General features: G+C 45.4%; 1 protein-coding gene across 1 annotated transcript in view; it reads right to left on the bottom strand.

The window, feature by feature from the left end:
* The window catches only part of TNN (tenascin N), a gene marked incomplete at its 5' end in the record, with an annotated part of 35,603 nt that continues 24,364 nt past the window's right edge, over positions 1-11,239 (bottom strand). Inside the window, 5 exons of the mRNA XM_082227016.1 lie at positions 1-1,018; positions 4,566-4,729; positions 5,874-6,041; positions 7,065-7,161; positions 8,321-8,472. Coding sequence (XP_082083142.1) covers positions 887-1,018; positions 4,566-4,729; positions 5,874-6,041; positions 7,065-7,161; positions 8,321-8,472 — 713 coding nt within the window. The 3' untranslated portion in view covers positions 1-886. The remainder of the gene's footprint in view (positions 1,019-4,565; positions 4,730-5,873; positions 6,042-7,064; positions 7,162-8,320; positions 8,473-11,239) is intronic.

Here is an 11,239-nt window from a genome sequence, read left to right as displayed (position 1 = left end):
TCTGCGTTGCACAGCAGTGCTGGCTTCCAGCGAGATCTCACATGCTCTGTGAGAGCTTGCAATATTTCAGTGAGATTCGGTGAGATCTAGCCAGAAACCAGTGCTGCTGCTACTTCTCTGCCTGCAGGGTGGGGCCCCATCTCATGGGCTTCTGCCGCCTGAGGCACTTGCCTCACCTTGCCTCATGGACAGGGTCGGCCCTGAAAAAGAGCAAATGGAAAGCTAGAAAGATCGTGCTTTATTTAGGAGAGGCATCTTTGAGATACAACCGCATCATTCTCAGCAGCGCTTGAGAGTTTGATACTGTTGGCTTTTGGAGTCTTGCAGGGAACACCGTGGATAGAAAAATATGTTAAATTAGCACCTTGGGTTTTGCAAAGCTACATCTCAGAAATCAGAGCACAGCAGACCAATCGGGTCCTTGTTGAGCAAAGTAAGCAAAGCACCCGAGAGACAGAGCAAAGGAGGAAAAGAGATGTGGTGTGGTGACTTCTTTGTTTTCTCTGGCAAGGAAAAGCAAGACCCTGCTGTGGGGGAAGTTCTTGTCAAGACCATGGAACAATTGGAGGGCTGGAATGCGCCCTCTTGATCCATGGTAGCTGTCAGAACCAGAGGCCACTACAAGCAGAGGGAGCGTCAATAGACATGGCCCTCCACAAGAAGAAGAATTCTGATCCAGCCCTTAGTCCCCTACCTTATTCTTTTCAAATTGCACTCACTCAGTGCAGGTTCTGTGCTGATCCCAACCAATTAAACCAGATAATTCTTCTGAGGAAGCCAGTTGTATGCGATTATAAATGTACTAAAATAAGCAACCCAAGGTCACATGGTTTACATGATAATACATCGCCATGTTTCACTTGACAAGCACCACATTTCATCCATTTTAAACCCTGGGTTCCTTCCCTTCTAGAGATCTCCTTTTTCTACCCAAGATTGGGTGTGAGCGTGGACGGAACTTCATCTCGGTGTAAGGGATGGAGAACAAGTGGCCTTTCCATGGCTCCCAGTTAATTCCCTGGAAAGAGAAAAACAGGTAATCAAGCATCACACCGGAACAAAGGACACTGCCCTGAGCTATACCAAGTCAGACCACTGGCTTGTCCTTGTCGACTGCTTCTCTGGGGCTTCAGGCAAGAGTTTTTTCCAGCTCTTAACTGGAAACACCAGGGATTAAACCTGGGATCTTTTGCATGCCAACGAAACTGCTTGAATCTGTGGGCAAAAATTAAAACTCCTGCCCATGTTTATAGTAGAAATAATACCATTTCAACCATATTATTTTTCACTTGCTGTTATGGCCAATTAATAATAATTAAATAATAATAATAATAATAATAATAATAATAATAATAATAATAATAATAATTATTATTATTATTATTATTATTTATTTGTACCCCGCCCATCTGGCTGGGTTTCCCCAGCCACTCAGGGTGGCTTCCAACAAAGATTAAAAATACATTGAAATGCCACACATTCCCTAAACAGGACTGCCTTCAGATGTCTTCTCAATGTCAGGTAGTTGTTTTTCTCTTTGACATCTGATGGGAGGGTGTTCCACAGGGCGGGTGCCACCTCCGAGAAGGCCCTCTGCCTGGTTCCCTGTAACTTGGCTTCTCGCAGTGAAGGAACCGCCAGAAGGCCCTCGGCGCTGGACCTCAGTGTCCGGGCAGAACAATGGTGGTGGAGATGCTCCTTTGGGTATACTGGACCGAGGCCGTTTAGGGCTTTCAAGCTCAGCACCAACACTTTGAATTGTGCTCGGAAAGGTTGTTGTTGTTGTTTAGTCGTTTAGTCGTGTCCGACTCTTCGTGACCCCATGGACCAGAGCACGCCAGGCACTTCTGTCCTCCACTGCCTCCCGCAGTTTGATCAAACTCATGCTAGTAGCTTCAAGAACACCATCCAACCATCTCATTCTCTGTCGTCCCCTTCTCCTTGTGCCCTCCATCTTTCCCAACATCAGGGTCTTTTCCAGGGAGTCCTCTCTTCTCATGAGGTGGCCAAAGTATTGGAGCCTCAGCTTCACGATCTGTCCTTCCAGTGAGCACTCAGGGCTGATTTCCTTCAGAATGGAGAGGTTTGATCTTCTTGCAGTCCATGGGACTCTCAAGAGTCTCCTCCAGCACCATAATTCAAAAGCATCAATTCTTCGGCGATCAGCCTTCTTTATGGTCCAGCTCTCACTTCCATACATCACTACTGGGAAAACCATGGCTTTTACTATACGGACCTTTGTTGGCAAGGTGATGTCTCTGCTTTTTAAGATGTTGTCTAGGTTTGCCATCGCCTTTCTCCCAAGGAGCAGGCGTCTTTTAATTTCGTAACTGCTGTCACCATCTGCAGTGATCATGGAGCCCAAGAAAGTAAAATCTCTCACTGCCTCCATTTCTTCCCCATCTATTTGCCAGGAGGTGATGGGCCCAGTGGCCATGATCTTCGTTTTTTTGATGTTGAGCTTCAGACCATATTTTGCGCTCTCCTCTTTCACCCTCATTAAAAGGTTCTTTAATTCCTCTTCACTTTCTGCCATCAAGGTTGTGTCATCTGCATATCTGAGGTTGTTGATATTTCTTCCGGCAATCTTAATTCCGGCTTGGGATTCATCCAGCCCAGCCTTTCGCATGATGAATTCTGCATATAAGTTAAATAAGCAGGGAGACAATATACAGCCTTGCCGTACTCCTTTCCCAATTTGGAACCAATCAGTTGTTCCATATCCAGTTCTAACTGTAGCTTCTTGTCCCACATAGAGATTTCGCAGGAGACAGATGAGGTGATCAGGCACTCCCATTTCTTTAAGAACTTGCCATAGTTTGCTGTGGTCAACACAGTCAAAGGCTTTTGCATAGTCAATGAAGCAGAAGTAGATGTCTTTCTGGAACTGGGAGCCAATGTAGGTCTTTCAGGACCAGTGTTATATGGTCTCGGTGGCCACTCCCTGTCACCAGTCTAGCTGCCACAACAGCTCCATGGATTAGATTCAGTCCCCAAAACCTTTCAATAGGTGTTGATAAACTGCCATGCACCTATGCCATGCATCTATGAAAGTCTCTCCAGATCAGAGTGCCCCCACCAACTTATTTTTGCAGGTCTTCAGAGCACAGATGGAGAAACTCTGTTTGTCTAACTGTCTAAAATGTTTCCTGCTCCACTGGCTTGAACATTGATGTCATATCCTATTGTTATCATGTATTACTGTGAATTGTGGTTTTAATTTCACTTTTATGCTGCATTTTATGAATGTTGTTCGCTATTCTGGTCTCTGTATGAGGAAGGGTGGAAAGAGGAGGAGGAGGAAGGAAAGTGTGCAATACTTTTGAGCATAGTAATTCTGAGTGATCAAAGCATTTCACATACACTGTCTTGTAATCTAGCAAGGTAAAGGTAAAGGTACCCCTGCCCGTACGGGCCAGTCTTGCCAGACTCTAGGGTTGTGCGCTCATCTCACTCTATAGGCCGGGAGCCAGCGCTGTCTGCAGACACTTCCGGGTCACGTGGCCAGCGTGGCAAGCTGCATCTGGCGAGCCAGCGCAGCACATGGAAACGCCATTTACCTTCCCGCTGGTAAGCGGTCCCTATTTATCTACTTGCACCCGGGGGTGCTTTCGAACTGCTAGGTTGGCAGGCGCTGGGACCGAACGACTGGAGTGCACCCCGCAGCAGGGATTCGAACCGCCGACCTTTCGATCGGCAAGTCCTAGGCGCTGAGGCTTTTACCCACAGCGCCACCCACGTCCCATAGGTCAATATTATTAGCCTCTGATTCTTTGGGCAGGAAGAGCTTGCCAAAGGCTACCACCTGGCTGTGAGATTCAACCTGGGGAGGAAAAGCATTTCCTGAGTCATAGTTGTCTCTAAACCACTAAGGCACTGCTCTGTGGCGCCTCTTTCTCCATAAATCTGCTGCAATGTGCTTTTCAGCAGAAATGCAGCAAGAAGGCACAAGGGCTCATCTTCCCATCTTTCAGGCTCTTTGTTCCAGACCTCGGCAGCCATTTTCTGACATATTCGGGGGGGGGGGGAGTCTGTGCTCGTGATTAAGTTTTGAGAATTTCAGTTTTCAGATTTTCCTAACAACTGTATGAGAAAGCCTAATACTGCAATCCTATATACACCCGTACCTGGGAATAAGTGTCCGTGGGGCTTACATTTGAGTAGACATGTGTAAAAATGTTTTAATGGATGGATCCAATGAAAAAACAAATCAAACATTGCAGCCCAAGGAATAACAACTCCTGATATAAATTCAGAGTTAAGAAATGGCAGAATAGAAAGGGTTTCCATTCCATTGTGAGACAGGTAAGGCAGTTCCAAACTTTTAATGACAACCGCAGGGAAGTGCCTCATGTTGCCAGCATTTTAGTAGGCACTTGGGGAAAAATTGCATACCTGATATATAAGGTGGGGGGAACCTGTGGCCTTCCAGGTGTTGCTGACTACAACTACCATCAGCGCCAGCCAGCATAGCCAATGGCCAGGGATGATGGGAGTCGTGGTTCAGCAGCTTTTGGGGGGCCAAAGGTTCCCCACATCTGCTGGCCAGAGTGCCCAGTACTCACCTCACTGTGCTTGTCTTCACCATATTTGCCATTCAGATTGGCCAAGTGGCAGTTCTTATACCACCAGCCACCGTGATGTGTGATTGCGCAGTTGCTGAGAGCGATGTCGCTGTCCCTGTCCCAGGTGGTAAATCTCCAACCATTGTGGTAAGTCATGGCATCCCCTGAATTGGGGGGAGGAAGGCAGCATTAGGACTACGGGGATCCTGGCTTCATTAAAACCCGAGTACACCTGGGTACCTGAAATAAGAGCTGCGAAAGCCTGCCTAGAGGAATCAGAAATGCAAGGTAACTTCTCAACTACACAACTACTGCTAAAAGGAGAGAACACAAATGGCCAACTATACAAGATTTGTATCAGCATCGGCTTCTCCTGCATAAATGTGCAGCTCAGATGGATGTTGGAATTGTAGTCAGCTCACAGTGGACTTTATTCACTGCTAGTAAACCTGCATGATTTTACAGATATACTGGAAGTAAATTATTAAAAGTATTATGGGGAATTTGCTACTGCAGGATTCTGTAATGGCCCCTTTTTGTTCTTCTGAGCTGGACATACTTCTGAGTAGACAGACCTAAGACTGCACAGTTAAAGGAGTAACTAACAATGAAGCGAGTAAATAGCTAGTAATAAATCTCTTCATAGCACCTACCACTGAGGCACCAAAAAGTATCCCTCCTGGCAGAGGAGTGGCTTTTGGGAAGTTGAGAAATCGTTACACTGATGAAGTCAACAGACACGACTGGAGTATGAGAAAGGTGTTAAAGATGTTTTTCTGTCAATATGCTATATCACCTACTAAAGGGAATAATGATTTTTGTTGGAAGGGTAAGGCAAAAATATTACTGGCCCCTTAAGTACCAGGGTCATACTCAATTTAGGCATAAAATTTATGTTGTCTGTGCTAGTGTTGTCTCTTTACACATATTCCCACTTATGTATATAGCACACAGGTGTGGTTTTGCTCCATCTATAAAACCACACATGTACATCTCTCTCTTTGTACGCAGGTCATAAAGTGATTTCATGGGGAAGAATTGCAAAGAAAGCTTTTTGCTTTCTATAAGACTATACTGTTAAACCAGCCTTCTCCAACCTGGGGCCCTCCAGCTGTTTTGGACTACAGCACCATGTGCTGGCTGTGGCCCAGAAGAGCAGCAGAGCACCAGGTCAGTACGTAAACTATTTATATTCTGGCCATTTTAACACCTGACAAGCTAGTTAGCTCCACCCAGTGAAGGGTGTCTCACTGCTTCTGTGTCCAGTGTCTACACATGATACTGCCAGCCAAATAATGTTCTCCTTACCAGCGGTGCCTCTGTACTTCCCCACGGAGAGCTTGTATCGCTCCCTGCTGGAGCCCACCTGGAAGAGGTCATAGACGGCGTAGGCAGACTCATTGTGCGTTCGTAAATCCACCCTCAGTTCATAGGGAATGGGGGCGCTACTGGTGAGCTGGTGCAGCTTTTCAAGGCCTGAAAGAAACAGTCCAGAGTAAGTTTGCGGACAACCACAGTTCCAATTGTCCGTGGCCAGTAAGAAATATTTCCACAGGCAACAAAGCCAGAAAGTTTTCATGACAAAGCTATAAATTTCAGTATGTCCAGAGGAAACTTAGCTGAACGCCACCCATTGTTTTTGCGACATAAATGCATACCGAGAGCTCTTCGGAGGCAATGTGCCTTCACCTCTCCTGCTCCCTGCGCCTGCTCCGCCAGCCTGTGCCAAGCGCAAGCCGGCTGGCAGGGGCAGTCTGTTGGCCAGCTTGACTTGAGCGGTGAGGCAGGGTAGCTCAGAGGCAGTGGGGATAAAGGTAGAGGTGGCAATGGCAGCTCAGCTGCAGCTCTTGCAAGGGACTCACCAGATGTGTGTGCTCTCCTTGGGGAAGAGACAGGGCTGGCCGGGGGGGGGGGGCTTTGAAAACCACCCCCCAGGCACACCTAGGTGAGACCCAGGGATTTGCTTTGAGTGATTTGCTTTTCCCTGCTTGGAGCCCTCGCTCCTCTCCACTCCGCCTCTGTTTGCCCTTCCTCTCCTCTACCTGCTCAGCTCCTGGCAACTGATTTGAATGCAAAGGGAGCAGCTTGAAAAGTCCTCCAGCACAGACAGGCTTCCAGCACACACACACACCCAGAGCTGAAGACACACACACGCAAGCGTCCAGGGGAGAAGGACTTTTGGGGGTGTCGGCAGCAGCAGCAACATCCACCAATTGAAACCAAAGAAAAAAAGCACTAAGAGACTCCCCCTCCTTTTTGTGGTTCCTTTCCTTCCCATCTTCTCCAGTGCAACTAGTTGGCAATACTGGCAGTTGCGCCACTACAAATCTTGCACCCGGGGCCACAGCCCCTCTCGCCCTGCCCACCCTAAGCCACTGAGCTCACCTATCCATAGCACTGGCCAGAAAGACCAGATAACTATATATGCACGAGCAGCGGCACTTTTTACAAAACCTGTGGCACCCTTCCCTGGTCGCATACAGAATGCAGATACAGTACCAAGCCAAAATTCCCCAGCAGGGTCTCCAAAGCCTTCAACGTAGTTCCTCCAGCGCTTAAAGAAATCCAGCTGCCCTGTGTTCCGTCTCTGAAACACCTGCGAAAGCAAACAAAAGCCAAGTGATAGGTCTGGTCCTTTGAACACCAATGATAGGATGATAGAAACTGAAGATAAGAAGGCTCAAACAACAGGCACAGTAAGAAATACCTAACCTGATGAGGCCAACTTAATTTGACCATGAATTATAGAATTCTCCCCATCTGAATATCTCTATTTTGTTTGTGGAGTAACACAAACAATCCACTCTTTCTTTCTTTCTTTCTTTCTTTCTTTCTTTCTTTCTTTCTTTGCAGTTCTATGCAGCTTTTGGTTCTCCTCTCCCCCCCCCACTTCAACGGGTTATCAATGAGCTCAAGCACATGTAGTTATTGATTAAATCACAGGAGGAAAAGGAACTCCTTCTCTCACCAATATTCCTTTTTGTGCAGAGTTTTTACCATTGTGTGCATGTCAGTAAGCTGTAAAGACAGGGAAGGGAGAGAGACGAGGTAAACAGCGTGGAGAAACCAGTTCCCAAATTATAAATTCCCCTGTTTAAATGATAATGCAGAAAAGAGGAAACCAAGGGGCAGAACCAGCCCACAAGCAAGAACAGGAATGCCATGCAGGACATCCACTCACCCCTAACAAGGAAACTTCAAGGTAGGCTTTTTGAAGCATATGAAGACCCTGCCTTGTACTGTTGCATTTCTGACTACCACTGCTAACTTTCCAGGGCACCCCTAACCTGTGGGGTTTGTGCTTTGACCTGCGTGCTGCTACTCACCTCATCCCCCACAATACTGTCTGAATTTTGGTGCAGGTCCTGCAGAGGCAAGTATGCTTTTGGTGTGGTTGGTTGCAATATGACCACCAAGTGATAGTATGCTGCGTCATCCCCCTTGGTGAAAAGGGCCAAATCTGTCGCATGAGTGCTTTGTGAAAGGATTGAAAACAGAAGAAGAAGAAGAGTTTGGATTTGATATCCCGCCTTTCACTCCCTTTAAGGAGTCTCAAAGCGGCTAACATTCTCCTTTCCCTTCCTCCCCCACAACAAACACTCTGTGAGGTGAGTGGGGCTGAGAGACTTCAAAGAAGTATGACTGGCCCAAGGTCACCCAGCAGCTGCATGTGGAGGAGCGGGGATGCGAACCCGGTTCCCCAGATTACGAGACTACCGCTCTTAATCACTACACCACACTGGCTCAGAACTCACTATCCATCCGCCTCCATCAGTGGCCATGTCACAGTACACCTGCAGGGGTCTGTTGACGTCACCGTTCAGGTAGATGGTGTACATGCCGCTGGCAGAGTGTCCATTTTCCTGGGTCTGGCTGCAGTCCGCAGGGAAGGGATAGCGCAAACTGACTGCAGGAGCAAAGGAGGGGGAAAGCCAAGTGAGCAAGTTCAAAAAGAAAGATGAAAAACAAATAATATTTGTACAGCACAGCAATATAAAGGAGGCCAGGGCAAGCGTTTCCCTAAATTTTCCAGTTTTCCATTCTTAAGTTCAGTTTGCAAAAATGTTGGGGAGGGGGAATTTGTATGCAAGTTCACATGCATTTTCTGTGCCTTCCTCCTAATACACATTTTTGCACACAGCTTAATCAAATGCATTTTATGCATTATTTTCACTAATGTGGGCATTTTTGTGCACTCTCCCTGCTTTTTTTATATAAGGTTTTTTGTTTTGACAACTGCTTTGCAAAATTTGGAGAACTGCAAATTTCAATTGATAGCTGCATTTCAGTTTGTGTCGGAAAGAGCAAGAATAGGCCAAATAAATCTATCCCCTGTCCCACACAGACCACAAATGGCAGAGAGCAGGGAGACCTGAAGGGAGGCATGAACATGATCAAATGCAGTTCCATAAACCAAGGCTAAGGCTGCCAGCCTGTACATACTTACTGTTAGCATTTGTTTGGAACACCCAGCAGAAACTGAACTGGATATAGAATCCCTGCTGGAGGAGCACACTTTACCCTGCATACAATCACCCTGAGACACACTGAGTTTAGGAAAAGAAGCAAGCTAATATTTGCTACCAGAAATGCATGCTCGACAGGAAATATCTCTAATTCTATCTACCTACAATGGAGATGCAAGAAGCGATGCTTGCTTTTGCACCTCAAGAGGGAGAGCTCAAAGTCATCAGGGAGGCATGAAGGAGAAGGAAGGTGAGTAGGAAGGGAAACCACCAACCCTAAGATCTGTCTGAAGGAAGGTCAACAAAAGGAGGACAGCCTATGAAGTCTGGAGTTTCCTCTCTCTGTCTGCTCTTTCTCCTGCAGTTACATCAGCCTGCAGCGCAAATTGATCAGCACTCTTGTCACTTCCAGCACTTACCTGGGAGCTAGTCCCATGGAGTGCAATAAGATTTACTTCTGAGAAGACATGCATAGGATTGCACAGCATTTATGTCTAGCTGTGTTTGCTTATAGCCATCTCTCCAAACCCTTGTCTTTCCTTCTCTCTTACTGTTTTTCCCACTGTCAGTTTTCAGATTATATGCTTCTCAGGGAGCAAATGAAGGATGGAGAATCCAATCAAATGAACAGTAGGTCTGTGACCCTGATGGCTTTGTCCATATATCTTTCTGAGTTGAGGCAGTGTAGCAGATAACCCAGCATGACTTGTGAGCTCCCACTTCAAATCTCACTTGAGTCATGAACTCACAAAGACCAAATAAATGGATAGATATTATAGTAAATTGTTATGTACTAAGCTTGGATCCTAGAGCAATAGGCAAGTAGGATCCTAGAATGCAACAACTGATTGGCTTGCAGGAGAAGACCAATCAAGCTCCAGGAGGAAGTTAATCAGCCTATTGGGTTGGTAGGATCGTAGAATGCAACAACTGATTGGCTTGCAGGAGAAGACCAATCAGGCTCCAGGAGGAAAACAGAATCAGCCAATCAGCCCGGACTCATTGTGTAAATAATATATATAAAAGCCTGAGGTTTAGGGGGAAATTCAATCACGGTTTTACAAGTTGCAATAAAGAGCATGAAATCATTGCAGGACTCCGAGTATATTTCATAAATCTAAATGGAAAATACTCCTGTTTAAGTTCAAAGAAGGGATTTTCTGAACAATCCAGCTTTAAAGCTATCTACTTGTTATTAGACAACTGTTTTGTGCTTGCCCACTTAATTCTTAAGTATGCCAACATTTTAAAAAATGGATTTGTTTGTAGCTTTTGTCAACTTTAAGGTTACCTTTGGCTCCATCAGCACACATTGGTTGTTCAACAAATTATCAAATGCCCAAACCTCTCGCCATTTTGTGTAAGGATGTTATATTCAAACACCAGTCTGAATGTAAGATTTCATCACACTGAACTCTTCTTCCACTGTATTCCCAAATCTAGTAGCATCAAACAAGGTTTTATACTGAAGCCTCACCTTTTAAACTTATTTAATAATGATGTAAACATCTGAATTAAAACAGGGTCCCTACTTTCTGGTCATCTCTGAGCTGATGATAAGATTCTCCCATCTCGTTCTCTGTTGAGGCTTCACAGATGGTTAGCATCCTTGAATTCGTTTTGCCAAAAAATGTCTCAGGTATAAGCTAAAACAAAAGTCCTTCTTGCTCACCACAGATGAGCTCTTCCTAACTGGTGTCTTGATGATCAATCTCATAACTGAGTTTACTTTCCAGTTAAGAGGCTCAGCAGTCACATCTACATTATGGAAAATTAAAAACTGGACAACATGTATGTGGTACTTTGAAATTAGATCTGAAAGTGCCACCAGTTCTTGACCTGTTAAAAGTTATTCCACTATTACTATTCAAATCTGACGTGCAAAATCATCAGATTTAGAATGTCTTCAGAATAGGCTATGAAGACATTGATCTTAGGATTCTTTTAAATACACCCATAATGTTTCTCAGATCACCAGAAACAGGAGTTCAACCTCTCAAAGCAAAAATACATGTTAAATGGTGATGGGCACATTCCCTCAGCTCAATTCAGTACTGGGTTTGGCAAACAAAACTATATTAAGTTTAATCTGAGCTCAATTTGCGTTCCATTCTGCTCCTGATGACATCATCAAATACTTGGTTATAAAAATGAATGTGTATGATTTGTGATTATGGTTTTCAGTCACATATTTTCCTACTAAGATTC

This window comes from Podarcis vaucheri (assembly GCF_965113315.1).
Source record: "Podarcis vaucheri genome assembly, chromosome: 6".
NCBI classification, from domain to species: domain Eukaryota; kingdom Metazoa; phylum Chordata; class Lepidosauria; order Squamata; family Lacertidae; genus Podarcis; species Podarcis vaucheri.
The sequence above is the reverse complement of the archived record's forward strand: the minus strand, read 5'-3'. Positions and strand labels throughout refer to the sequence as shown.